This window comes from Anomaloglossus baeobatrachus, chromosome 12, assembly GCF_048569485.1.
Source record: "Anomaloglossus baeobatrachus isolate aAnoBae1 chromosome 12, aAnoBae1.hap1, whole genome shotgun sequence".
In the NCBI taxonomy this organism is placed as follows: domain Eukaryota; kingdom Metazoa; phylum Chordata; class Amphibia; order Anura; family Aromobatidae; genus Anomaloglossus; species Anomaloglossus baeobatrachus.
This window is the reverse complement of record NC_134364.1, coordinates 52,516,823-52,543,232: the sequence shown is the minus strand read 5'-3', so window position 1 is coordinate 52,543,232 and position 26,410 is coordinate 52,516,823. Positions and strand designations below refer to the sequence as shown.

General features: G+C 42.1%; 1 protein-coding gene across 1 annotated transcript in view; it reads right to left on the bottom strand.

The window, feature by feature from the left end:
- Window positions 1-26,410, bottom strand: part of TYRO3 (TYRO3 protein tyrosine kinase) — a 277,637-nt gene that overhangs the window by 24,655 nt on the left and 226,572 nt on the right. Inside the window, exons 10-16 of the mRNA XM_075330191.1 lie at window positions 23,084-23,213; window positions 22,113-22,213; window positions 19,023-19,118; window positions 18,807-18,887; window positions 15,969-16,061; window positions 10,459-10,580; window positions 3,804-3,913 (exon numbers count right to left, since the gene is read on the bottom strand). Of these exons, the coding sequence (XP_075186306.1) occupies window positions 3,804-3,913; window positions 10,459-10,580; window positions 15,969-16,061; window positions 18,807-18,887; window positions 19,023-19,118; window positions 22,113-22,213; window positions 23,084-23,213 (733 nt within the window). The remainder of the gene's footprint in view (window positions 1-3,803; window positions 3,914-10,458; window positions 10,581-15,968; window positions 16,062-18,806; window positions 18,888-19,022; window positions 19,119-22,112; window positions 22,214-23,083; window positions 23,214-26,410) is intronic.

Genomic DNA, 26,410 nt, shown 5'->3' with positions numbered 1-26,410 from the left:
GACCCCATTATAAGTCAGTGGGGTCTAATGGCGGTCATTGGTGTTGGTCATGCAATAGATCTGCCACTGTGTTGCTGTATATAACAGCAAGGATGAGGCATAGTTTAATTTTTTCAATGTACAAAATAAACCTGTTCGAATTGTCCAGAAGGGTCCTCTAGTAATACCTGCGTAGGATTTATGTTATCGCTGTGTTTTTGTTGGTTTTCTTTGAAAGACAATTTCTTAGAAAGCCAAATTCTGAGCGTAATCCGATTGGTAATTTGGTTATCAAAGAAATTGGCTCATGTGCGTCTGCATATAAAAGATGGAAAATTAGTCTATAACCTGAATGGGGAACTGGGATATTGAGTCACCACAGATGGTGAACAACACTGTAGAATATGTCGCTGCTATATTGTAATGAGTAGCATAGTTACAGTCTCTTTTTAAAAATATATTCTGACTTTTGTTGTGCACCAGGGGCATAACTATACTACAGGGGTCGGGAACCTGTGGCTCGTGAGCCAGATGTGGCTCTTGTGATGGCTGCATCTGGCTCGCAGACAAATCTTTAATAAAAATATATATATATATATATATATATATATATATATATATATATATATATAATATATATATATTTTTTTATTAAATATTATATATATTTTCCGGGTTTGTATGATGCACTTTGTTTCCCCCAAAACTGAGGGGCACATCGGGGTGCATATTAAAAACCACATATGGCTTACCAGGGCGGCAGTGGTGGCGATACTGCGGGCTCGTGGGGTGTAGTGGCGGACTGCTTTGAATCTCCCGCAATTAACGAGATCGACTTCCAAGAAATGGCTGTGGAGGTGGCGCGTGCACAGATAGGACTCTGCGGCCATTTTCTTGAAGTCCATCGTGTCAATCTGTGCACGCACCGCGACCATTTTCTTGAAGTCGATCTCGTCAACTGCGGGAGATTCAAACCCGCACGCCGGCAGATCAATGGCACCCACCGCCGTGACACCCCACGAGCCTGAAGCAATATCGCCAACCCTCCACACACTGACCCTCTTGAGCTGCGACACTTCCTCCTCCGTACCCGAAGCATCGCCTACCCTGCCTCCTAGGACATTCTGAGCCGCTCCACCACCGGCGCTCCCACTGGTGAGTATAGCTCCAACGGAATTACATTTTAAAATAGGCTCTCTCAGCCAAAAAGGATCCCGACCCCTGCTATATTAGGTGCAAGGGATCAGGTTACACACGTAGCCTGGAGACTAGGGGGTGTGCAAAAGGTTTCTTAGGTCCACATGAGAAGACCAATAAGTTTAAAGAACAGTCAAGGATTGGGGCCCTCTTGGAGATTTTGCATTGGGGAACACATGCTTCAAGTTAGTTCACTGTTGCGTACCCTTAACATTAATTCAGTCTGCGGGAATTATGGATCCTTTCACCGATTGCTGGTAATAATCCAAAATGCTGTTATTTCCTAATAGACTAACATTTACCTTTTAAAGGGAATCTGTCAGCAGGTTTTTGCTATGTAATCTGACAGTAGTCTTAGTTTACAGGTTACAGCAGTTATGATAGTCACAGTTTTCTCAGCTGCAGATCTAGCAGAGCTGAATTGATGAGCTGTGCATATCCAGACCCACACCACAGCTTTCTGTGTACATTGTATAGTGCCCAGAGATGAGCGGACCCGTGGAAGTTCGGGTTCTGCAGGTTTAGCTAGTTTAGCTGGACTTTATCTAAAGTTCTGTTCTGTACCCAAACTTGACCTGAACCCCATTGGAGCTCACTGATTTGGTAGTTTGGCTCTCCTCTCCGCCAACATACAGGCAACCACAAAGAGATCACTTCTGGGGGAGGGAGCTTTTTTTATTTTTTTGGAAAACACTACATCCGATAATGCTGATTTTACCCCCAGTGAGAGCCGTTCAGAGACTGGAAGCGACTCGCACTGGGCCAAGAACCAAGTGTACTTGAGCACCCTGATGCTCGCTTGAGTGGTTTGCATACGTAAAGCATCCGAACTCCAATTACTGATTTATTTTGTAAAATCCGTGTTCCAGTGTTCACACTGAACTTCACTGTTCGAGATTGCTCATCTCTAGCTATTAATCAGTGGTAGAGGGGGTGCATAGTTGGACTAGCAGGCACAAGGCAGCCTGTCCTGATAAAAACACCTATTGTATTGAAACAGCAAAAAACAGCCCAGTAAGTGACATCACTGGATACAGGGTATCTGCCCCTACATTATGCTGCTCTCAGAGATTACATAGCAAAAACTTGTTGACCGATTCCCTTTAAAATAGTGAATGTATTCATCACTTGTGGAAGCAATTCGTTCACAACCTAGATTTACTGTGTACCGTTTTCAGAATTTTCCTTTTTTTGTAAGACAGAGGGCGGCTTGGGACTTGACAATGGCCCAGGGTAATGGTCTCATCTGGTCTGGACCTGCCTGTGGGTTCAGGTGTGTGGTTTATTCCGGGGCTCCCTGCACAGTATGGCTCCGGCATCAGTCACCAATGAGGGTTAATGACTTTATTGGCTTTGAGGCAGCCAATTTCCTCTCTCTCTGCTCTTCATCGAACATTTGCTGTTCTAGTCATCAGCATGGCATGCATACCTCTGCCAACTTGTCTCCGACGAGAGATTGGTGTCTCACGAAACGCCATTTGTGCCTCATTTCCCATCGACATTATGTCTTTCATACGCACATATCTCGACACCATGGAAATTGGACAACGGTAATCTTGCCTCTGTGTAACAGACTAAAAGATTTATGGCCACAAGGATCCTAAATTACTTCTGTATTAGGAACGGATATATGCAAAAAGGCAGCACAAGCTCATACATATGCATCAAGCAACATAAATCTAGACCCGTGCAGATCAGCTGCCATATGGTGCCTTATGGTACTCCGCATTTTCAGTAAATATGGTCCTTACAACTACTCTGCTTCAGGCAAAAAAAAAAAAATGATATTTTTATCCTGTGGCACACGGATTTACTGCGCTGCCAAACCCCATATGCCATCAGCCCTGCAGGGGAATAAATTAGTACATTAGTTCTGAATGCATCCGTAACGGGTAGTTTATAACAATGATCTATAAATGCAGAAGTACAAGGAATGTGCACAAATTTTAAAAAACGAGATGTGATTGGTAAATATATTATTATAGTATGCAAAAAATACAGAATTGTTCTCACACTGAGGTTTGCAGGATGTTATGAAATCTGTCATGACTGATTAAACTGGGTTTGTATGTGTGATGTGAGAGAATAGAATCCATTCTGTTCTCCTGGTGTCCATCTAGTCTTATAACTAATGATGTCATAGGGTTCCGCTAACACTGATGGGCAGGGACGTTTTACATTTCTATTCACGCCCCTACTGCTATTATTGGGTAATAGTTCAGAAGAGACTCTTCCTTTGTCAGTGACGCTATATAAACTGCTCACGTACTAAGGAGAATTCTTTGATTGCACCATACTAAGCGTGTGTGCTGTATTGACTTCCCGAGCGCTCGTAAAACAAATCCTATTAAAATGGAACTCAAGAGGCAGGAGTGTATTTTGCTCACAGTGACCATGTGGTTTTCCTGATCTACCGGCATTTCGATTTTTATCTCCTAATCTACTATTTTAGAAAACAGAATATCATGCAATATAAACTCAATTTATTCCCAGTGAATTAATTTCCCAAATAAAACTTAAATAGATGTTCACTGTTGTATAAAGTACTAAAACTTGTAACTTCCAGGTCCTCCAGGCCTAGACTCTGGTTACCTGCGTTTGCGATTTAGCCTTGTACAGTTACTCACATGCAGTTGCGGGTGGCGAGATCCCGGTGAATAAAACTTTTTGAGCTCAGATAATCCATTCCACTGCAGATGTCAATCATGAATCGGACTAAGGTTTGGATTGGCAGAGTCTGCGAATGTTGACATAGAGGCAGCAAAGTCAAAACAATATATACAATCTTAAAAGTAATGAATAAATAAAATATCAGGCAATCAAATGCAAACTATCAATTGACTCATTCAACTGAAAGCTATTTTTCTTGAACCCCTTCCCCCTTCTCCAAATACATGCATATTCGGCACACTCACAACTGCATCGAGTTAGACATGGACTGAATATTACTCTAAAAAATACTAATTTACTAAAATAAAGCTGGGCTGTAGAGTTGGCAAGCCAAGGGTTCGATCCGGCAAGCCAAGAGTTTGGCGCGGCAAGCCAAGGGTTCGAACCCCAGAAGCCAAGGGTTCGAACACGGGAAACCAAGGATTCCACTCGGCAAGCCAAGGATTCCACTCGGCAAGCCAAGGATTCCACTCGGCATCCTCTATTTTTACACAATCTGGATTCCTTCACAAATTAGCAATAATTACCGTAGTTATAACAAATTTACCTAAAATGGTAACATCATGGTATCAGCGAAACCAGTTTCGTGGGAGAGATAATTTGGGGTGAGATACAAGGGATCGCCAAATCTGCCAATGTTGGTCCAATTAATAGTAATATATTGGAGCCAAGAACACACACAGCAAGTGTCTGTCAGTGTGCAAGATTGTCTGGATTTATATCCCAAGAGACAGGTATTTATTACATGCACAGAAGAATCGGATAGCTTAGTACTTATCCAAAAGGCATATAAGTTTCACAACAAAAAGGCCATAAAACATGGATTCTGCTGTGTCAAACAGAGATAAGAGCTAGCTAAAGCCAACCATCAATGTAGCAACACATATGCTGTGTCATTGCTTTTCTCAATAACACAAACCTAATACTACACAAAGTTATCAAAGATCGATGCTTAAATGATAATCCAAACCATGTATAACATATTAACCATTACAACAATATCACTGCTTTTTTGATAAATAGGGGCATTAGATTGATAGAACAGAAAATCTATTTATAATAAAGTTTCCTTTGAAAGTTAATCAATATTAGTAACATATAATATACATTTTTAAAAAGCTGGAGTCAGTAGAAATTTATTAAGTAGGACTCCACCTAAAACTGGCACTGACTCAGACTAACAATTTTTTTTTTGCAGATGCATTTTTCAATGTAAATTTTGTCTAATTAGATCTCTATAAAGCCCATGTGCTAAGTGTCATTATACACTGGTGCTAAATCTCATTTTTGAGGTCTAGCGTACAGTGGCATGTAAGTTTGGGCACCCCTGGTCAACTGTTATTGTCAACAGTTAAGCAAGTTGAAGATGAAATGATCTCTGAAAGGCATTAAGTTATATATATATTCATCTTTAAAAAAAAAAAAGGAAAATGGGGCAATGCAAAAGTTTCCACACCCTGCATGCTTAGTACCTAGTAGCGCCCCCTTTGGCAAATATTCCAGCTTGTAAATGCTTTATGTAGCAGCCAAGAGACTTTCAATTCTTGTTTGAGGGATTTTCATCCATTTTTCTCTAAAAGTCTTCCAGTTCTGTGAGATTCCTGGCTCGTCTTCCAGTTCTATGAGATTCCTGGCTCGCCTTCCAGTTCTGGGTGATTCCTGGCTCGCCTTCCAGTTCTGTGAGATTCCTGGCTCGTCTGGCATGCACTCTTGAGGTCTAGACACAGATTTTCAATGTTGTTCAGATCAGACTACTGTGAGGACCATTGTAAAACCTTCACCTTACGCCTTTTGAGGTCGTCTATTGTGGATTTTGCCATGCGTTTAGGATCATTATCCGTAGAAGCCATCTTCTTTTCAACTTCAGCTTTTTTACAGAGTGTGTCATATTTGAAATCAAGAATTTGGTTATATTTCATTGAATCCATTTTTCCCTCTACCCATTTAATGTTCCCCGTGCCATTTGCTGCAACACAACTCCAAAGCATGATTGATCCACCCCCATGCTTAATGGTTGGCGATATTTTCTTTTCCTGAAATTCTGTGACCTTTTTTTTTCCCACACACCTTTGACCATCGTGGCCAGAGTTCTATTTTAACCTTATCGGTCCACAAGATTTGTGTCTAAAATACATCAGGCTTGCTTAGATGTTCTTTTGCATACGTCTAACCCTAAATTTTATGGTGAGTGAGTATGCAGGACAAGTTTTCTTCTGAGGACTCTTCCATAAAGGCCATACTTGTGCACAATGTACCACAACTCCAGAGTCTGCTAGATCTTCCTGAAGGTCTTTTGCAGTCACACAGCGATTCTGATTTGCAATCCTACGAGCAGCTCTCACAAGTTTTGCTTGGTCTTCCAGACCTTATCTTGACCTCCACTGTTCCTGGTAACTTTTATTTTCATTTTGCATTTTAAACTGAGGAAAAGGCAACTTGAAAACACTTTGCCATCTTCTTATAGACTTCACTTGCTTTGTGGGCCTCCACCATTTTCAATTTCAGAGTGCTAGGCAGCTGCTTAGAAGAACCCATGGCTGCTGGTTTCTGGCACAAGGTTAGAGGATGGGTTTTTATAACGCTATGAAATTTGCATCACCCGGTCTTTCCTAACGATGATCGTTAACAAGCCAAAGCATAACAGGCTAATTAAGGTCTGAAACCTTGGTGAAAGTTATCTGATCACACAAACCTCCAAGGGTGCCCAAACTTTTGCATCTGCCCATTTTCCTTTTTGTAATTTTTCAAATGTAAAAGATGAAAATAATTTTTCCTTTTCGCCTAAAATGCAAAGGCAATGTGTCATCATTAAGTTTTTGCCTTTTAGAGATCATTTCATATTCTGGGGTGTCCAAACTTTTACATACCACTGTATAACGTTTAACTACAAATAAACCAGAAAGCTTCACGCAGGGTCAGTAAATGAGTTCTGTTCCACCACAAATAGTTTGGCCACTTTACAAGTGTCTGTAGCAGTCAGCCAAAAGTCGTTAGAAAAGCATCTGATAAAACGTCCAACCGAATGTGACGCAGTATGGCAAGTTTTAATCACCATGGAACAGAACTTTATCAAATATGTCAACTAATTGGCTGGAGTAAACTTGGTAGAGGAGGTTTTAAAATCAGTGTCATTGTTATATTTTGTTTTTATTTTAAATCAGATTTTGTTTAAGAGAAAAACGTCCATAAACCATTTTCCAGACATACAGTAAATATATAAGCAATAACAGGAAGAAATATATTGTCCGGAAATATTAACTGTGAGATCAGTGATAGGAACAATCAACAAGATAATCGCCTGGTCCTTAAAGGGAATGTGTCACCAGATTTGGCAACTATAATCTGTGGCCACCACCAGTGGGCTCTTATATATAGCATTCCAGAATACACTATATAAGAGCTCAGGCCGCTGTGTAGAACGTAAAAAACACTTTATAATAGTCACCCAAGGGGCAGTGCAGTGCTGACTGGTCAGATGGGTGTCTCCGTTCTCCGGTACCGGAGCCTCCTCTTTCAACCATCTTTGTCCGCCTTCTTCTGAAGACTGGGTGCATGACGCAACCTACGTCATCCACACTAGCCAGCATTGAGGTCCCGCGCAGGCGCACTACAATAATTTGATCTGCCCTGCTCAGGACAGATCAAAGTGCGCCTGCGCAGGACCTCGATGTTGGAGAGTGTGGATGACGTAGGATGCGTCACGCACCCAGTCTTCAGAAGAAGGAGGACAAAGATGGCCAAGAGAGAAGACACCGGACCCGGAGAACGGAGACACCCATCCGACCAGTCTGCACCACACCTTAGGCGAGTATTATAAAGTGATTTTTACGTTCTACACAGCGGCCTGGGCTCTTATATACACCATGTTAGAATGCTGTATATAAGAGCCACTGGTGGTGGCCGCAGCTTATAGTCGCGAAATCTGGTGACACATTCCCTTTAATATTTAATACATATGAGGATCTAAACATTACATTTCCATTCATGTACACAGTATCATTACGGCAATGCATGAAAGCGCCACTAAATTCATTACCTAGAAGTTACCCTAATATTTAAATACACCTTTGAGATGATTCACGCTTCCCAAACCAATGGTGCCATTAATCAGATTCTGGCTGCACAATTGCAGCCGATAGTTTTTTTTTCTTTGAATTGCTGCAGTGTTTTAGAGAAAACAACCTCTTAACGACCGGTTGATTTTCTTGTTTTTGTGTTTGTATTTTTTTCTTTTCTTCCTTCCAACAGCTGTAACATTTTTTTTATATATTTTCACCCAAATAGACATATAAGGGCTTGTTGGGTTTTTTTGTGGTTTTTTTTTTGCAGGACACGTTGTACTTTTGAACAACACCATTGTTATTACCATATAATGTACTGAAAATTGGCAAACAAAAATCAACTGGGTGAATTTGCAAAAAAAAAAATAAAAAATAAAAAAAAATTTGCAGTAGTATTTTTTGTTTTATTGTGTTTATTTTACAGCAAAATTATCTATTATTCTTCAGGTCAGTAAGATTTTGGTGATACTAAAATTGCTTAATTAATTTAGATAGTATTTTGGGGTGGATACGACATTTTGATTGCATTTAATTTGGGGCATTGTGGCTACCAAGAAAAAAGCAATACTGGAATTTTTTTTCTCTTTACATCGAATACTGATCAGGTTAATTAATCTTATATTTTGAAAAATCGGAATGATGGATACAGCAATACAACGTGTGAATTTTTTTTAATTTTTGCTCCTTCAAATAACTATTTTAAATGGGACTAAACGGAGGTCATTCAAATTTTTATGATTTTTTTTTTTTTAACACTTTTTTTAATTTACAACCCCTGGCAAAAATTCTGGCCTCCCCTGGCTCTGAGGATGTTCATTCAGTTGTTTACTTTTGTTTAAAAAAAGCAGATCACAGACACGGCACAAAACTAAAGACATTTCAAATGTCAACTTTCAGGCTTCAAGAAACACTAAAAAAAATATATAAAAAAAATCATGATGAAAAATAATGTGCTAGCTAGTAACGGATACTTTTCAAGACAAAACAGGGGGGGGGGAATAAAAAATGATGGAATCACTCAATTATGAGGAAAAAATATGGAATCATTTAAAAACAAACACACAAACAAAAGAACCCTCCTGTAATACATCACTAGTATTTTGCTGCACCACCTCTGGCTTTTATAACAGCGTGCAGTCTCTGATGCATGGACTTAATGAGTGACAAACAGTACTCTTCATCAATCTGGCTCCAACCTTCTCTGATTGTTGTTGCCAGATCAGCTTTGCAGGTTGGAATCTTGTCATGGACCATTTTTTTTTCAACTTCCACTAAAGATTTTCAATTGGATTGAGATCCGGACTACTTGCAGGCCATGTCATTGACCTTATCTGTCTTCTTTCAAGGAATGTTTTCCCAGTTTTTGCTCTATGGCAGGATGCATTATCTTGATAAGTGATTTCATCATCCCCAAACATCCTTTCAATTGATTAAATTTAAAAAAAAAAAAAAAGTGTCCAAAATTTCAATGTAAACTTGGGCATTTATTGAAGATGTAATGACAGCCATCTCCCCAGTGCCTTTACCTGACATGCAGCCCCATATCATCAATGAACGTGGAAATTTACATGTTCTCTTCAGGCAGTCATCTTTATATTGTTTAGCTTTTCTGTATGTAAATCCAATTTCCTTTAGGCAATTTCTTACAGTTCGGTCACAGACATTGACTCCAGTTTCCTCCCATTCGTTCTTCATTTGTTTTGTTGTTCATTTTCTGTTTTGGAGACATATTGCTTAAAGTTTCCTATCTTGACGCTTTGATGTCTTCCTTGGTCTACCATTAGGTTTGCCTTTAACAACCTTCCCATGTTGTTTGTATTTGGTCCAGATTTTAGACAGCTGACTTTGAACAACCAACATCTTTTGCAACATTGCGTGATGATTTACCCTCTTTTAAGAGTTTGCTAATCTTCTCCTTTGTTTCAATTGATATCTCTCGTGTTGGAGCCTTGATTCATGTCAGTCCACTTGGTGAAACAGCTCTCTAAGGTGTGATCACTCCTTTTTAGATGCAGACTAACGAGCAGACCTTATCTGATGCAGGTGTTAGTTGTGGGAATGAAAATTTACAGGGCGATTCCATTATTGTTTTCCTCATAATTGAGTGATTCTATAATTTTTTCCCCCTGTTTGGTCTTGAAAAGTAACAGTTACTGGCTAGCACATTATGTTTTCATGATTATTTTTAGTGTTTCTTAAAGCCAGAAAGTTGCCATTTGAAATTAATTTTGTTTTGTGCCATGTATGTGATCGGCTTTTTTTAAACAAAAGTAAACAACTGAATGAACATCCTCAGAGCCAGGTGAGTCCATAATTTTTGCCAAGGGTTGTATTTGTTAGTTTGGACTTGAACCTGCAATCGTCCAATTAATACAGAAATCATCTGTCAGGAATGGAGCAGGCTCAGCTCCTGAGCCATCTCGATTCATCTGTTGCCAATCAGCGGCATACATGTATGGTCCTGGCAGTTACGTTGTTGAAGATTCGGCTGGGGAACACAGAAATAGGCAAGACTTATCCGGTCTGGTTGATTGGCTCTTCATAGACTTACAATAGGCTCTTCCCCGATGCGTGACATCAGTAGGAAGGTGTGCAGATCACCATGCTTCATAAATGGCAGGATCACCATTGGCACTGGAAGTCTTCCCTTGGTACGACTTCTTAAACTCACACCTAAGGTGAAAAAATTAGAATGAAAATTGAGAGAACACAACTCTTTGAAAAAAACACAATTTTCTCAGCAAATCACTGTCTCCCAACCAAGCAAGCACCATAGAGGACTATGGGGCATAAAGTGTTATGAGAAAATTACCTATTCTTTAAACCAAGCTTTTATGTAAGGTTATGTGCCTGCGGAGACGCTTCCGAAAGAGCACCAGGTGTGTTCTTACTGAAGTGACTCTTTGGTGTCATTCATATACTTCTTTGTGGCTTTTTTGTTTTTCTAACTTCTACAGTCATGGCCAAAAGTATAGGCACCCTTGAAATTGTTCCAGAAAATGAAGTATTTCTCCCAGAAAATTATTGCATTTACACGTTTTGTCATACACATCTTTATTACCATTATGTATATTGAAACAAACACAAAAAAAAACCTAAAAAAAAAAAAGGCAAATTGGACATCATTTCACACAAAACCCCAAAAATGTGCTAGACAAAATTGTTGGTAAACCACTTTGCTTCAAGCATTTAATACTTATTTAAACTCCCCTGTGGCAAGTAACAGGTGTGGGCAATATGGAAATCACACCTGAAACCACATAATAAGGAGAGAAGTTGACTCAATTTTTGCATTGTGTGCCACACTAAGCATGGAGAACAGAAATTGGAGAAGAGAACTGTCTGAGGACTTGAGAACCAAAATTGTTGAAAAATATCTACAATCTCTACGTTACAAGTTCATCTCCAGAGGTCTTGATGTACCTTTTCCATGATCTGCTACATAATCAAGAAGTTTACAACCCATGGCACTGTAAGTAATCTCCCTGGATGAGGACGGCAGATAAAAATTGATGAAGGGTTACAATGCAGGATAGTCCAGATGGTGGATTATCCCCACCCTCCCCTGGAAGTGTTTCTGTTTATGGCTGATTGTATGTGCGTGGAGACCCGAACTGCCCAATTAGTGACTTCCACTGGGGTTCAGGTCAAGTCCTAAACTGGACTTTATCAAAAGTCCAGCTGCACCCGCCAAACCAAACTTACATGGGTTTGCTCAGCTCTAGTCATGGGTTTTCCAGCAGGAAAATTACCCCAAACATACTTCAAGAAGCCCTCAGAAATGGATGGAAACAAAGCTCTGGAGAGTTCTGAAGTGGCAGCAATGAGTCCAGATATAAATCCCACTGAACACCAGTGGAGAGATTTGACCTGGAGCAGTTTGCAAAAAAAGAGTGGTCCAAAATTCCAGTTGAGAGGTGTAAGAAGTTTGTTGATGATTATAGGAAGCGAGTGATTGCAGTTATTTATTCCAAAAGGTCTACAACCAAATATAATATTAAAGTTGAGGGCGCTAACAATTTGGTATGAGCCATTTTTGGAGATTTGTGTGAAATAATATCCAATTTGCCTTTTCTTCTCTTTTTTTCCTGTTGTTCCAATACACACAAAATAAATAAACATGTGTATAACAAAACGTGTTATTGCCATAATTTTCTGGAAGAAATACTTCCTTTTCTGGAAAAAATTCAAAGGTGCCAAAACATTTAGCCATGATTGTATAAAGATGCAATTTAGTTTGTGGCTTCTGAGTCAGGTCTTTTGGAGCCTAAAGTGATTAAAAGAAGCACAAAGAAATGAATACAAAAACAAATATTATCTAAATACACACACACACACACACACGAAAAATACATTTAACATAAAAAGCTAATTTACGCTTAAAACCATATAAGCAGATCTGGGCTCATGCAGAAAAAAAAAAAAGAGGAGCTCTAGCAGGTTTTAAACAGCTTAACTCGTGGCTAGAAATGAGGGAACCAGTAGATGTTTGGGTCCGATTCACCCATTTCACTAAAAAAAAATAAATAAATTCCGATTCGGGACCGCACTTGAACCTAAATTTCTGTCTGGACGCTGAACCCTATATAAAAGTCTATGGGGACCCGATCATTACCTGTAAAATAAAAGGGTTAAAGCAGGAGAATATACTTACCGAGCCTCCCCGCAGTTGTAACGCTACTTCCGGGTCCACTCATCAGTCCTCATACATATTCACTGCTTTCCCTACCCACCAGCGGCTCTGTTTGGCTGCTGGTAGACCACGCCTCTACCCTCTTTAACAGAGAATGTGATTGGCTGCAATGACAGGCATGGTTTGTGGCCTTATACTGCAGGGTAAAATAAATAAATAAAATTTTAAAAAATGACTTATGGTCCCCCTATAGTAATATCAGCACAGATAAAGCCACAGCTACAGACTGCCACCTCCGGCCATGGGCTTATCTTGGCTGTGTATCAAAATAAAAGGAATCGCATGCAGCTTTTTTTTTTTTTTTTTTTTTTTTTTTTTAAATATTTAAATAATTTTTTCAAAAACACAATGTTTGGTCCCCCCCATTTTGATACCCAGCCAAGATAAAGCCAACAGCTGGGGGCTGGTATTCTCAACCTGATGAGGCCCATGGTTATTGGGACTCCCGACTTAGAATAGCCGCCTGCACCACCCCAGAATTGTCGCAACCATTAGATGCGACAATCTTGGCACTTTACCTGGCTCTTCCCTAATGCCCTGGTGCTGTCGCAATCGGGGTAATAGGGGTTAATGACAGCACACAGCTGTAACTAAGCCCACAATTAGTGATATGTAGAGATCTATGAGAACTCCCCATCACTAATCCTATAAATCAAAAGAAACAAACACCGAGAAAAATCATTTGAAATAAAATACAGCACCCTCTTTCCCCTCTTTATTAATCCCCAAAAGACTCTTGACGTACTGTCATAATCCACACAATATCCCACGATGGTCCTGGCTCTGCTACATCCAAGCCTGGAGAGACCAAAAACATGTCAGTTCTCTCCAGGCTCTGGGAAACTGACTGACTAACTGACAAGGGAGCCCTGGCTGGCAGCAGTAACATCACTCAGTTCACCGGAGGTCATACCCAGGTTCCCACGGTATGACCTCTGGTAACCTGAGCACCGCACTCTGGCTTACAACCCCCCGGCCTGCATTGTCACTGTTAAAGTGCCCCACACCTCACTAGCCCTTTAACAGTGACAGTGCCGACCGTGGGGCAGCCCCATAGCCCCTTCCTCCCGGCCAGCGCTGTTAAAGGGCTGCACAGAGTGCGGTACTCGGGTCACTGGAGGTCATGCCGTGGGAACCTGGGTATGACCTTCAGTGAACTGAGTGACGTCACTGCTGCCAGCCCGATCCCCCTTGTCAGTGTTTCCCGGAGTCTGGAGAGATTGGGTATCAAAATGAGTGGGACCGCATGTTGTCCTTTTTTTTTTTTTAATTTTTTATATATTTAAATGAATCTAAAAAAAAAAAACAAAAAAAAAAAAAACTAAATGTGGCTCCTCTTATTTTGATACACAGCTAAGATAAGCGCATGGCTGGGGGCTGCAGCCTGTAGCCGTGCCTTTATCTGTTGATATTGGGGGACCCTATGCCATTTTTAAAATGTATTTTACACTGCAGTATAAGGCCGCAATCAGCGCCTGTGATTGCAGCCACTCACATTGGCTGTTAGAGAGGATGGGGGCGTGGTCCACCAGCAGGTGGTCAGGGAAAGCAGTGAATATGTATGAGCACTGATGAGCGGACCCGGAAGTAGCGTTACTGGTGCAGGGAGGTTCGGTAAGTATATTGCTCCTGCTTTAACCCTTTTGTTTGTTTTTTTATTATCAGAGAGGCCAAACCAGAACTGTAACACTGCCCTCCCAGTGAAGTCCAGGTCCGGGACCCGAACACCTGCTGTTTGGCACGGACGCTGAACTTCACAGTTCAGGTTCGCTCATCACTACTCATGGCGTAATCTCTGCATTTACCATATTTACTAAGCCGATTAGTTGCAAATTCCTGAGTTGTAGTTTTCTTTGTTGCTTTGTTAATAGGGCAGGGCTTCCAACCTACTATCTATAAAGGTACGCAAGGCACGTCTGTATACAGCTCCTTTAAATGAGAAAATGCAGTTTAAATCCTCCTATTAAGAGGATAAGTATATACTGCTGAAACAAGTGTGCATGAGTATGGAGGAATCAGTGGAAAAAGTGGTGGTTAGACCACAATCTAAGGTGTATGGTCAGCTTTACCCTCCTTAGATTTGCAGAAGTGGCATTATAATAGGGGTTAATTTAGAAGTTGGGGATACACCTGTCATGTGGTGGTCAGCTCCACATTTGCGGGGTGCCATGACAGCATCAGACTCTGTTCACATTGTAGAGTCTGACAGGCAACCTGATATCTCCTAGTTGCTCAACCACAGCCGGGTGTCGGCTGATTCATTTCCACTACTCCTCAGGCTTACAGAAGTTAATTCCTGTGGATTGATGTGCTGCTCCTGGGAGCTCCGGTTGCTATTTACCACCCACAGCGTTTTCCTTCCTATTTAAAGGGATGGGAGTCTGTTTCTCTGAGCCGATAATAGCTTCAGCATAGCTCAAGTGATTCCAATTCCTTGTGGTGATGTAGTTCTTGGTGATATGTAGTTGCTATTTTGAGTGGTGTGGAAGTTCCCTGGTTGTACAGGAAAAAGGGAGGAAATAATCAGCTCACCGATCAGCTGTTCCACCGGTCTCAGGAACGGTGCTGCACACGGAAAGGCTAGGCAACATTGTAAGTCCAGGAAGAAGGAAAGAAAATCCAGCGCAGACCTCAAAGTAAAAAGGTCCATGTTTAATAATATTCCATTAATGTTCATAATTAAGACAAACAGTCGAAACGTGTAGTCCCATGCTACTGCTATAACAACAAATTGTGTGACTTTTAATCGCTGTCTACCGGATATATTTTTAATGGAATATTATTTAACATGGACCTTTTTACTTTCCGAGGTCTGTGCTGGATTCTCTTTCCTTCTTCCTGTTCCCTGGTTGTAGGTTTACTTTCTTCTTTTTTACTTTATTCCCTCTGTACACGTATAGTCTCTCCTTTGTGTTTGAGTACAGTGTGTACGACTTTTAGTTCTCCCTTGTCAATTTTGTGGGGTTTGGTTTCTGGTTTCTGGCCTGCCCAAAGGGTGGTGGAGAGGGGGAATAAGATGAGGCCTTTCACAGGAGTCAGGGTCACACTGGGGGCTCAGACCTCACTACCATGAAGCGTACCTCTGAGATTAGGGACAGTGCAGGGTCTCTAGTCTGAGGGCCAGTCTAGGGGCTGCTGTTCAGTAATTTCATACCCCGTGACAACACCTTCAATGTTCTGAAATTGTTTGGGTTTTTTTTACCAATCATATTTCTATAGATTGAAACAAAAAGTATAACTATAGACTGATTTTTCAAATATTATTACATTTCCAAAAACATTCTGCACTAAAATTAGACAACCAGTAATAATGCCTAACTGACAAGGCAAACAGCACAAACTGCGCGTAATGTCAAATATTTTTTTACCTATTAATTTGCAAACGTTTGGATGGTCGAATTCCTTCATAAAAGCAGCTTCTCTCAAGAATTCTTCAATATCACTAGAGCAGAAAATTTCCGCTGGCAGGAGAAAGGAGAATGTTATAAGAGGCAAAGTGCGGAGGAACAATCTCTGAAATTAGCATCCAGAAGGCTCATTATAACTGCGCTGGAACTGAATCTGTGCTTGTCTATTGGAATCACTTCTAACAAGGTTATTGTGATGTAGAAGCCAGCAATCTTTACAGACCGCGCTTAAAGTCCGGTACGTAATGACCTTCCCTCTTCTGCTGCTCAGTTATGTGCCTGTGGCAGTATAGAGGATATATGACTTCACTATTAAGTATATATTATATGATACCGCAAAACTGCAAGGCCATGTGATGCAAATGTGCCAGCACATTCATTATGGCGGTATAATTTGCCAATTTTGTCATACGCTCTAGATTGCTGGTGAGTAGATAGGAACAAATCTGTGGAAAGTTGCTTTGGAGACCGGCAAATTTGCAAATGCTGTACTGCATTACCCACATATAAAACAATGAAGGCGGACACGCCCCAATTCAGACCTATAGTTAACTAAAAGGGGAGAATTACTGATGCAATGGGAAAGTCAGCAAAGCAAAAATTTCCTGCATTTTCTCATCTTTACTGTTCAGGTAATATATTCAATATTTGTTTGTCTTAAAGGGAATCTGTCAGCAGGTTTTTTTGCCACCTAATCTGAGAGCAGCATAACGTAGAGACAAAGATCCTGACTCCAGCGATGTGTCACTTACTGGGCTGCTTAGTGTAGATTTGATAAAATCACTGATTAATTAGCAGGAGATTATCTTTAGAGGACTACTTGGTGTGCTGCCAGGTAGTCCAGCATATTCATGAGCTCTGTATAAGGGTATGATTCCACTTGCGTATGACTGGTGCGAGGCTCGCATCGGTATCACCTGGCACGGCGCACAATCTCCTAACAGGAGCGGGTCGGCTGCATGTATTTCCATGCAGCAGAGCGCTTCTGTCAGGAGTTTGTGCACCGTGCTAGCTGATACCGATGCAAGACTCTCAGGAGTCATACGTAAGTGGAATCATACCCTAACTGCTAGATCTGCAGCAAAGAAAACATTGCGTTTATCAAAATGACAGCAAACAGCTCAGTAAGTGACACATTGCACGAATCTGGGTCTGTCTCTACATTATGCTGCTCTCAGATGAGGGAGCAAAAACCTGTTCACAAATTCTCTTTAAAACAAACTCAAGTAGCTGAATCGGCTTTGCAAGCCAGGCATGACTTTTACTCTTTTCATGGTCATCCTGATGGGTATTGCCATCAAACAACATCCTAGTATATCAACAAGAAAAGACAATCCAAACTCTTCAATTCCTGAGGTTTATTTGGCCTTTGCCTGCACAGCAGTACTTCCGACCACACACTATGGCCAAGTGAATAAGATTTTGTTGCAGTTCCCTGCACAGCAGATAGCTGGAAGCACCACAATGCAACTTTTCCCTAACAAATATGAGAAACCATTTGGTGGTCTTGGCCTTCAGCTTTCTATGAAAACTGCTAACTTTCTCCCGTTACACAACTAATTCTTGATGTAATAATTTCCTTGTATGACTTTTTGCACAGTTTTTCGGGGAGTTTTTTTAAGCAGATACGTAATGTAAAGTCTCCAAATCCTCTTCAAAACCATGGAGTTTTTACTTTGTTTCCACTGGTACTCAGCAAAAAAGAATTGGTGTGCACGTAGCCTATGGCTACCTTACTATGATTCAGAACTTCCAGTCCACATAATACCACCACAGTCACTGAGTAATACAATACTGATCATTAATAAAAACCACAATACAATTAACAGAGATATCATCACCAGTGACATACACAGGAGCTCTGTATATAGTATATAGTGTAAAATGTACAGTTAATACAGGGATCAACAGTGACATTATACTGATATTATACACAGAAGCTCTGTGTATAGTGTCTAGAATACAGGTAATACAGTGATCTCCAGTGACGTTATACACAGGAGCTCTGTATATAGTGTATAGTATATATGTAATACAGGGATCACCATTGACATACCAATGAGTGTTTTACATAGTGTAAGTGTACAAGTAATACAGTGATCACCAGTGACATACACAGGAGCTCTGTATATAGTGTACAGGTAATACAGGGATCACCAGAGACATTATACACAGAAGCTCTGTATATAGTGTTCTCAAATTCAAATAATCCAGTGACATTATACACAGAAACTCTGTATATAGTGTTCTCAAATTCAGGTGATCACTAGTGACATACACAAGAGCTCTATATATAGTGTATAGTGTACAGGTGATATAGTGATCACCAGTGACATTATACACAGGAGTCCTGTATATACACTGCCAAGCAAAAGGGTAACAAAGTTTTGAACTTTTGACTTCCTAATGGCATAACTTTTAAGATTGTAAGCACCAAATCTAAAAAAACAAGCATTTTTCATCAATGTTTAAAGGGATTTTCCTGGGTTATTCATAGAATAGGTTATCAATATCAGATTGGTGGTGGTCCTTTATGCTGCACCTACATAGATCAGCTGGTATTCGTTGCGGTTGGGTGTAATAAGTAAATGGTGCTGAACAGCACCGCTCTATTCACGGTGTAGTGCCTGTTTCCAAGAACTGCAGCTCAGAGCTGGGTGAAGAAGGGCCAGATGTCGGAGCCCAACATAAATGATATTGATTACCCATCGTAAGCATAGGTCATCATTATTGGAAGACCAGAAGAGCCCATAAACGTGAATGTTAACTGAAAATACAGGAGTAAGTCATTGTACTCACTTTTCAGCATCTTCACGGCGACCTTCTGCAACGAGCCATCTTCTGTCTTCAACTGCGCTTCCCGGACAGAGCCAAACTCTCCTAATTAGGTTACAAGATTTCAAGGAGATAATAAAAATATAGGAAAGGGGTAAGCATGTCAAAATCCCTATCAGTTTATGAGCATGAGAGGTTCCTATCAGAGAGTGTATCATTAGAGCAAATTTCGCTCATTACCTTTTCCTAGTGTTCGTCCTAAAGTAAATTGCTGCTGCTGAATGAGGACATCTGTAAGCTTGGACTTCAGCTCATCACTAATGCCGATACTATCCACTATGGATAGAAGAAAAAAAAACAAACAATAGTTTATGGGCTCATATCTACGAAATTAGTAAGACTAACCTTCACTACTAAACACAGTACTCTTTCTTCAAATATTTACTTTGATTGCTAATCACAATTTGACAGCTTAAGGGTACCTTCACACTAAGCGATGCAGCAGCGATCCGACCAGCGATCTGACCTGGTCAGGATCGCTGCTGCATCGCTACATGGTCGCTGGTGAGCTGTCAAACAGGCAGATCTCACCAGCGACCAGTGAACAGCCCCCAGCCAGCAGCGACGTGTAAGCGACGCTGCGCTTGCACGGAGCCGCCGTCTGGAAGCTGCGGAGACTGGTAACTAAGGTAAACATCGGGTATGGTTACCCGATGTTTACATTAGTTACCAGTGTGAGCAGGGAGCAGGGAGCCGCGCACACTGAGCGCTGGCTCCTTGCTCTCCTAGCTACAGTACACATCGGGTTAATTAACCCGATGTGTAATGCAGCTACATGTGCAGAGAGCAGGGAGCCGCGCACACTGAGCGCTGGCTCCTTGCTCTCCTAGCTGCTGTACACATCGGGTTAATTAACCCGATGTGTACAGCAGCTACATGTGCAGAGAGCCGGAGCCGGCAGCACAGGCAGCGTGAGAGCTGCAGAGGCTGGTAACTAAGGTAAATATCGGGTAACCACCTTGGTTACCCGATGTTTATCTTGGATACAGCTTACCTCAGCTGTCAGACGCCGGCTCCTGCTCTCTGCTCGCTTCATTTGTCGCTCTCTTGCTGTCACACACAGCGATCTGTGTGTCACAGCAGGAGAGCGGCTTTGAAGAAAACGAACCAGGGCTGTGTGTAACGAGCAGCGATCTCGCAGCAGGGGCCAGATCGCTGCTCAGTGTCACACACAGCGAGATCGCTAATGAGGTCACTGCTGCGTCACAAAAAGCGTGACTCAGCAGCGATCTCGGCAGCGAGCTCGCTGTGTGTGAAGCACCCCTAAAGGAATTGTCCCTAACTTACTTATTGCTGACTCATCACCAGTCATCAATATCAGGTTGTGGAGAGTTAAGGTCCAGTCACACTAAGCAACTTACCAGCGATCCCAACAACGATAGGGATCGCTGGTAAGTTGCTAGGAGGTTGCTGGTGAGATGTCACACTGCGACGCTCCAGCGATCCCACCAGCAACCTGACCTGGCAGGGATCGCTGGAGCGTCGCTACACAAGTTGCTGGTGAGCTCACCAGCAACCAGTGACCAGCCCCCAGCGCCGCGTGGAAGATGCTGCGCTTGGTAACTAAGGTAAATATCGGGTAACCAACCCGATATTTACCTTGGTTACCACCGCACGGAGCTACACGTGCAGAGAGCAGGGAGCAGCGCACACTGAGCGCTGGCTCCCTGCTCTCCTAGTTACAGCACACATCGGGTTAATTACCCGATGTGTGCTGCAGCTAAATGTGCACAGAGCAGGGAGCAGCGCACAATGCTTAGCGCTGGCTCCCTGCTCTCCTAGTTACAGCACACATCGGGTTAATTACCCGATGTGTGCTGCAGCTACATGTGCACAGAGCAGGGAGCAGCGCACAATGCTTAGCGCTGGCTCCTTGCTCTCCTAGTTACAGCACACATTGGGTTAATTAACCCGATGTGTGCTGCAGCTACATGTGCACAGAGCAGGAGCCGGCAGCACAGGCAGTGAGAGCGGAGGAGGCTGGTATCAAAGGTAAATATCGGGTAACCAAGGACAGGGCTTCTTGGTTACCCGATGTTTACATTGGTTACCAGCCTCCGCAGAAGCCGGCTCCTGCTGCCTGCACATTTAGTTGTTGCTGTCTCGCTGTCACACACATCGATCTGTGCTTCACAGCGGGACAGCAACAACTAAAAAATGGCCCAGGACATTCAGCAACAACCAACGACCTCACAGCAGGGGCCAGGTTGTTGCTGGATGTCACACACAGCAACATCGCTAGCAACGTCACAAAAGTTGTTCGTTAGCAGCGATGTTGCTAGCGATGTTGCTTAGTGTGACGGGGCCTTTAGGGTAGTTACACTTTAGCGTCGCTCCAGCTGGTGCGTCGCTACATGGTCGCTGGTGAGCTGTCAATCAGGCAGATCTCACCAGCGACTAGTGACCAGCCCCCAGCGACGCGTGGAAGTGATGCTACGCTTGGTAACTAAGGTAAATATCAGGTAACCAAGCGCTTGGTTACCCGATATTTACCTTTGTTACCAGCGCACACCGCTTAGCTGGCCCCCTGCACTCGTAGCCAGAGTACACATCGGGTTAATAAGCAAACCGCTTTGCTTATTTACCCGATGTGTACGCCAGCTATGTGTGCAGGGAGCCGGCACTGGCAGCCTGAGAGCGGCGGAGGCTAGTAACCAAGGTAAATATTGGGTAACCAAGCAAAGCACTTCGCTTGGTTACCCGATATTTACCTTGGTTACAGCTTACCGCAGGCTGCCAGACGCTGGCTCCCTGCTCCCTGCACATTCAGATCGTTGCTCTCTCGCTGTCAAACACAGCGATGTGTGCTTATCAGCGGGAGAGCAACGTCCAAAAAATGAACCAGAGCAGTATGTAACGAGCAGCGATTTCACAGCAGGGGCCAGGTCGCTGCATAGTTTCACACACAACAACATCGCTAATGAGGTCACTGGTGCGTCACAAAAACTGTGACTCAGCAGCGATTTCGCTATGTGAGAAGTACCCCTTACTGGCACCGGCACACACACTCCAACTGACCAGCTGTTTGCAGCATCAGCGTTGGCCGGATGTAAACAGTGTACAGAGTTGAAACTACACGGCTCATTACACGGTGTAGTGTCCATTCTAGGGTCCATTGCAGCCAGTGCTGCAAACAAGTTAAGATGCGGAATGTGATAAATTAACTTAAGACCGGTATTTTCATAGCAACACTTTTAGGCTACAAGTAAGAATTTCTATTAATAATCGTGAGATTATATACTGACCATTGATACACGTAATATGACTTACATGTCGCCTCCAAGACCTCTGTTCCTCTCCTGTTGAAAGATCTGGCTGCAGTGAACTGTATGACAGGACCCCCCCGACCAAGCATAGAGCCAAACAGGTGTCTATAAAAATGTTAAATAAAAACAGAAAAAAAAAGTTCAATTTCCACTATTAGTCCACTTAAATTTCTTTTTAAGCTTGTAGTAATCATTGGCATTGATTAAGAAAGGTGTTAACTAATGGCAAATAATCACACAGATTTTTTACAAACTTCACCGACTGTCATGGCGGCGTTGGGTTCTGATCAGACTACAGATTCTGACAATCTGCCCAATAACTTCTCTGGTGTCTGATCAATGCAGGCAGACTCGGGCGTTGACCTGCCAAGTGATAATTCATAGGCTGGCTAACAAGAGTTAATCTCTACTGGTCTGTTTGTTAGTTACTTTGATCACATGTTATGGGGAAGCCAATCACATCTGCTCTCATAATATATGCTGGTTCGATCCTTCCACATATGCCAGCTATAGTTTATCTTAGCTGATCTGGTGAGGTGTTGTGATCCAGACTATATGGTGGTTGTTATACATGTTGCTGAGTGTGGTTGTGGAGTTAACACTTGTTGTCTTTTGTTGCTACCTTCCTACTCTTGCTTTACTCCTGAGTCTCTCTTTGCCTATTCCTGTGCGTGTGCAGTGTGTCAGAGTTCTGTTGTTCCCTTGTCTGTTTGTTTTTCATCACGTTCCTGCCCCATCCTTCCCTGGTAGGAAGGGGTATCAAAGTAGTACTGGTCAGGAGCATAGCCAGGAACAGGACTCCGGCATCTCCATCAACAGGAGTAACATTGAGGTTAGGGATAGTTTAGGGTCCCCTAGTGTGAGGGAAAACATAGGAGCCCCTGTCCCTCACTATCCTAAACAAACGTTGCATAAACAATGGCTTTCCTAATTTAAAATGCTTAGTTTTCTTAACATTATTGAGCATTTTCTCACCCAAATCTTGTTTCTTTTCTTCTTTTTCGCAAAAATATTAAGGTCATAGCCACAACTGTCACTAAGGCAGTAAGGATGCCCAAAACCAGAGGGACCCAGGACATTCTTGCATGGGGGCGTCTCTGTCGGCCTACAGTGGAATAGAATATTTTTTCAAGTTATCCATGACAATGTCAAATTTTTTAGTTTTTTGTTTTCTAATTTTCTGATTATTTTTACACCAGTCTAACATGATACATTAGTTTCTAAAAGCGGTTTCAAGAATGTCATTAAAAATGTATTGGTCTCTTTTGCTTATCTCATCCCCTACCTTATCCCGACTAAATATTTATTATGTCAATTGGTAGAACTATGAATAGCTTAGGCTTTGTTCACATGGCCAGTTGTCATCCTTTCAGTACAAGTCCAGTATAAAAAAAAAAAAAAAAAAAAAAACACAGGATGTGTTAAAAATGGAGTAAAACAGATGTCAAGGGAAGCTAAAAGTTAATTGGTTATTGGATCCCGCTTTTGAAAAAAAGGGATCTGTTAAAATCCACTTTGGTTTCTATTTTGCATCAGAAGTTTGTTCCCCATTTAACTGATCCATTTCTTACTTTGTGTCTCTGAACACCTATAGTTTTTGGGCATGTGCAGTGCAAAAACGGATCACATAAATAATTGATCATCTGTGGTCATGTAACTTTTCCCATAGTCTTCCCATAGTCTTCAAATGGTTCCAGTTGCAATTTTTTTTTTTGCTCCAGCTAAAAATGGATAGCGATGCTAAGGAAGCAATCAGAAGAAATTTTTATCACACTTCATTAATGAATGGGTCTTGTACTTAAACATTTTATTTCCATTTTTATTATCCCAAAATAAAATACACAAAATGGAAATAACTATTGCACATGTGGGCAGAGTCTAAGGGGTACTTTGCACATTGTGACATCGCTAGCCGATACTTGCGATGCCGAGCGCGATAGTCCCCGCCCCCCCCGTCGCACATGCAATATCTTGTGATAGTTGCCATAGCGAACATTATCGCTACGGCAGCTTCACGCGCACTTACCTGCCCTGCGACATCGCTCTGGCCGGCGACCCGCCTCCTTCCTAAGGGGGCGGGTCGTGCGTCGTCACAGCGACGTCACACGGCAGGCGGCCAATAGAAGTGGAGGGGCGGAGATGAGCGGGACGTAAACATCCCGCCCACCTCCTTCTTTCCGCATAGCCGGTGGAGGCAGGTAAGGAGATGTTCCTCGCTCCTGCGGCTTCACACACAGCGATGTGCGCTACCGCAGGAACGAGGAACAACATCGTATCTCCTATTGGTGCGACATTCTGAAAATGTCCGACGCTACACAGATCACCGATTTACGACGCTTTTGCGATCGTTTATAGGCGCATTTAGGCTTTACACGTTGTGACGTCGTTACTGGCGCCGGATGTGCGTCACTTTCGATTTGACCCTGATGATATCGCAGTAGTGATGTCGCAACGTGCAAAGTACCCCTAAGGCCCTAGTGCGCACTAGAAAATGGAATTTTCTTAAGAAAATTCCGCACCCTCAGAGATTACCGCACCTGCGATAAAAAAAACGCACCCGAAAACAGCATGTGGTTTACCGCGGTTTGCTGCAAATTTGTTGTTCCCTGCCTGGGAATTTTCATCATATCGGTGTGTATGGTGTATCCGCTTGTGGAGAAGGATCGGGTGAAATCGTGGACAATTTTTTCATCTGCTCTTTATATTTGTGCACTGCACTTTTTGTATATTCATGGATGATTTTCGAGATACATAGTAAACGTTATGTTTTAGTCTTTGCTTTCATATACCTTTAACAAGTCTTCAGTGCAAGCAGTCGGCTTGCATATATCTGGAGAAACTTTGTAGTTATTGCAGTTTCTCTCCCTTAGATAAATGGAGATAAGTGGCTTGTTGTTTTACGTTATTCGTTATCCCTGTGTGTCCTTTAGCGCCTAGCGGGGTTGACGAAGAGCTCATTCCATCTGCTCCCCACCTAGGGCCCAGATCAGGGTCAGCCTAGGGCCAGGTATCCAGCGCGGCGCATAGTTGTGGAACTTATCTAGGGTGGTGAGGGAACCCAGGAACCAGTGGTGGGCTTGGTCAGGGGTCACAATCTCCCTCTTCCCTAGACACACAGTTTCCCTTCCGCCGATCGGTTGGTACTTCCCCGTACCCATCATGACATCATGGTTGTGCAGAATTCGATTAAACCGTGCGCAGGGTCAACCACACAGATTTTAAGTATATTACTATATAAAAACTTGTATGCATTCATTAGATCATTATTATTTTTCATCTGGTAAATGGGGACCCAAAAAGATGTGGATAAAATAGACCAGTGCCGATAAGGCCTGGTATGTAATCCGGCACGGTGTTTGTGTGGAATTCGGGAGCGATAGCCATTGGCTGAATGAGCAAGCGCCCGTCTGACAACTTCGGCTCATGTACGGCCATCTTTAGAGAATGATGTATTACAAAGAGCTATTTTGTAGTTCTCTTTCTAGCTACTGAAATGAAATTAACTATAATCAGGATGAATGGCTGGAACTTAGGCCGCCAATATATTCCGGCTACGAAAGGGGTTGACATATGTACACATTAGTCTTTTGTACTTTTTACTGCTGACAGAGGCTGTAGGCATTTCACTTTCTGAAGTAATCTGAACAGTATGAGCAAGAGACAAGATGATGTACTGCGGGGGAGACGAACTGAATGTAAAAGAATTTGGGAAAAGTGGAGATTTGCACAAGAGCGTTTCGAGAGCATAAAAAAAAAAAAAAAAAAAAAGACATCTTAGAAGGCAGCACCGAGCTGAATGTGGCACAGAAATCATTTGCCCACTCAAAATTTTACATAATCACTATTAACATTCTACAAATAGAAGCTGCAGGTGCATATAGGAGTTCAGCGCTGTGCGCAAACGCGGATACCAAATGGCAGCTAAATTGGGCACAAAGGAAGTAAAAAAGACCAGCGCACTGCCAACTAGTTATTTTAGGAAAATTCATCAGGCACCGCTTATACAATCTTCCAAATTAAATGAGTGCTAGCTGTTCAGAATGGACTTAAAAGGAAAAAACGGACAATCGCAACTCATTTGTCTCAAGGAGAAAAATAATAAGACCATTAGCATCTGACTGTGCCAAGTTCCACTGTAATGCAGGTTACGCTTCTTGAGGATGAATATGGCAAACCGTTGGGTTAACCATTTGTGTTACCGGTGGATTATTGCAAACTGAAACAGTTACAAAAAAAAGGTCACTTTTATTTTTATCTTTATTATTTATTGTAAAATTAAAAAAAAAAAAAAAAAAAAATCAA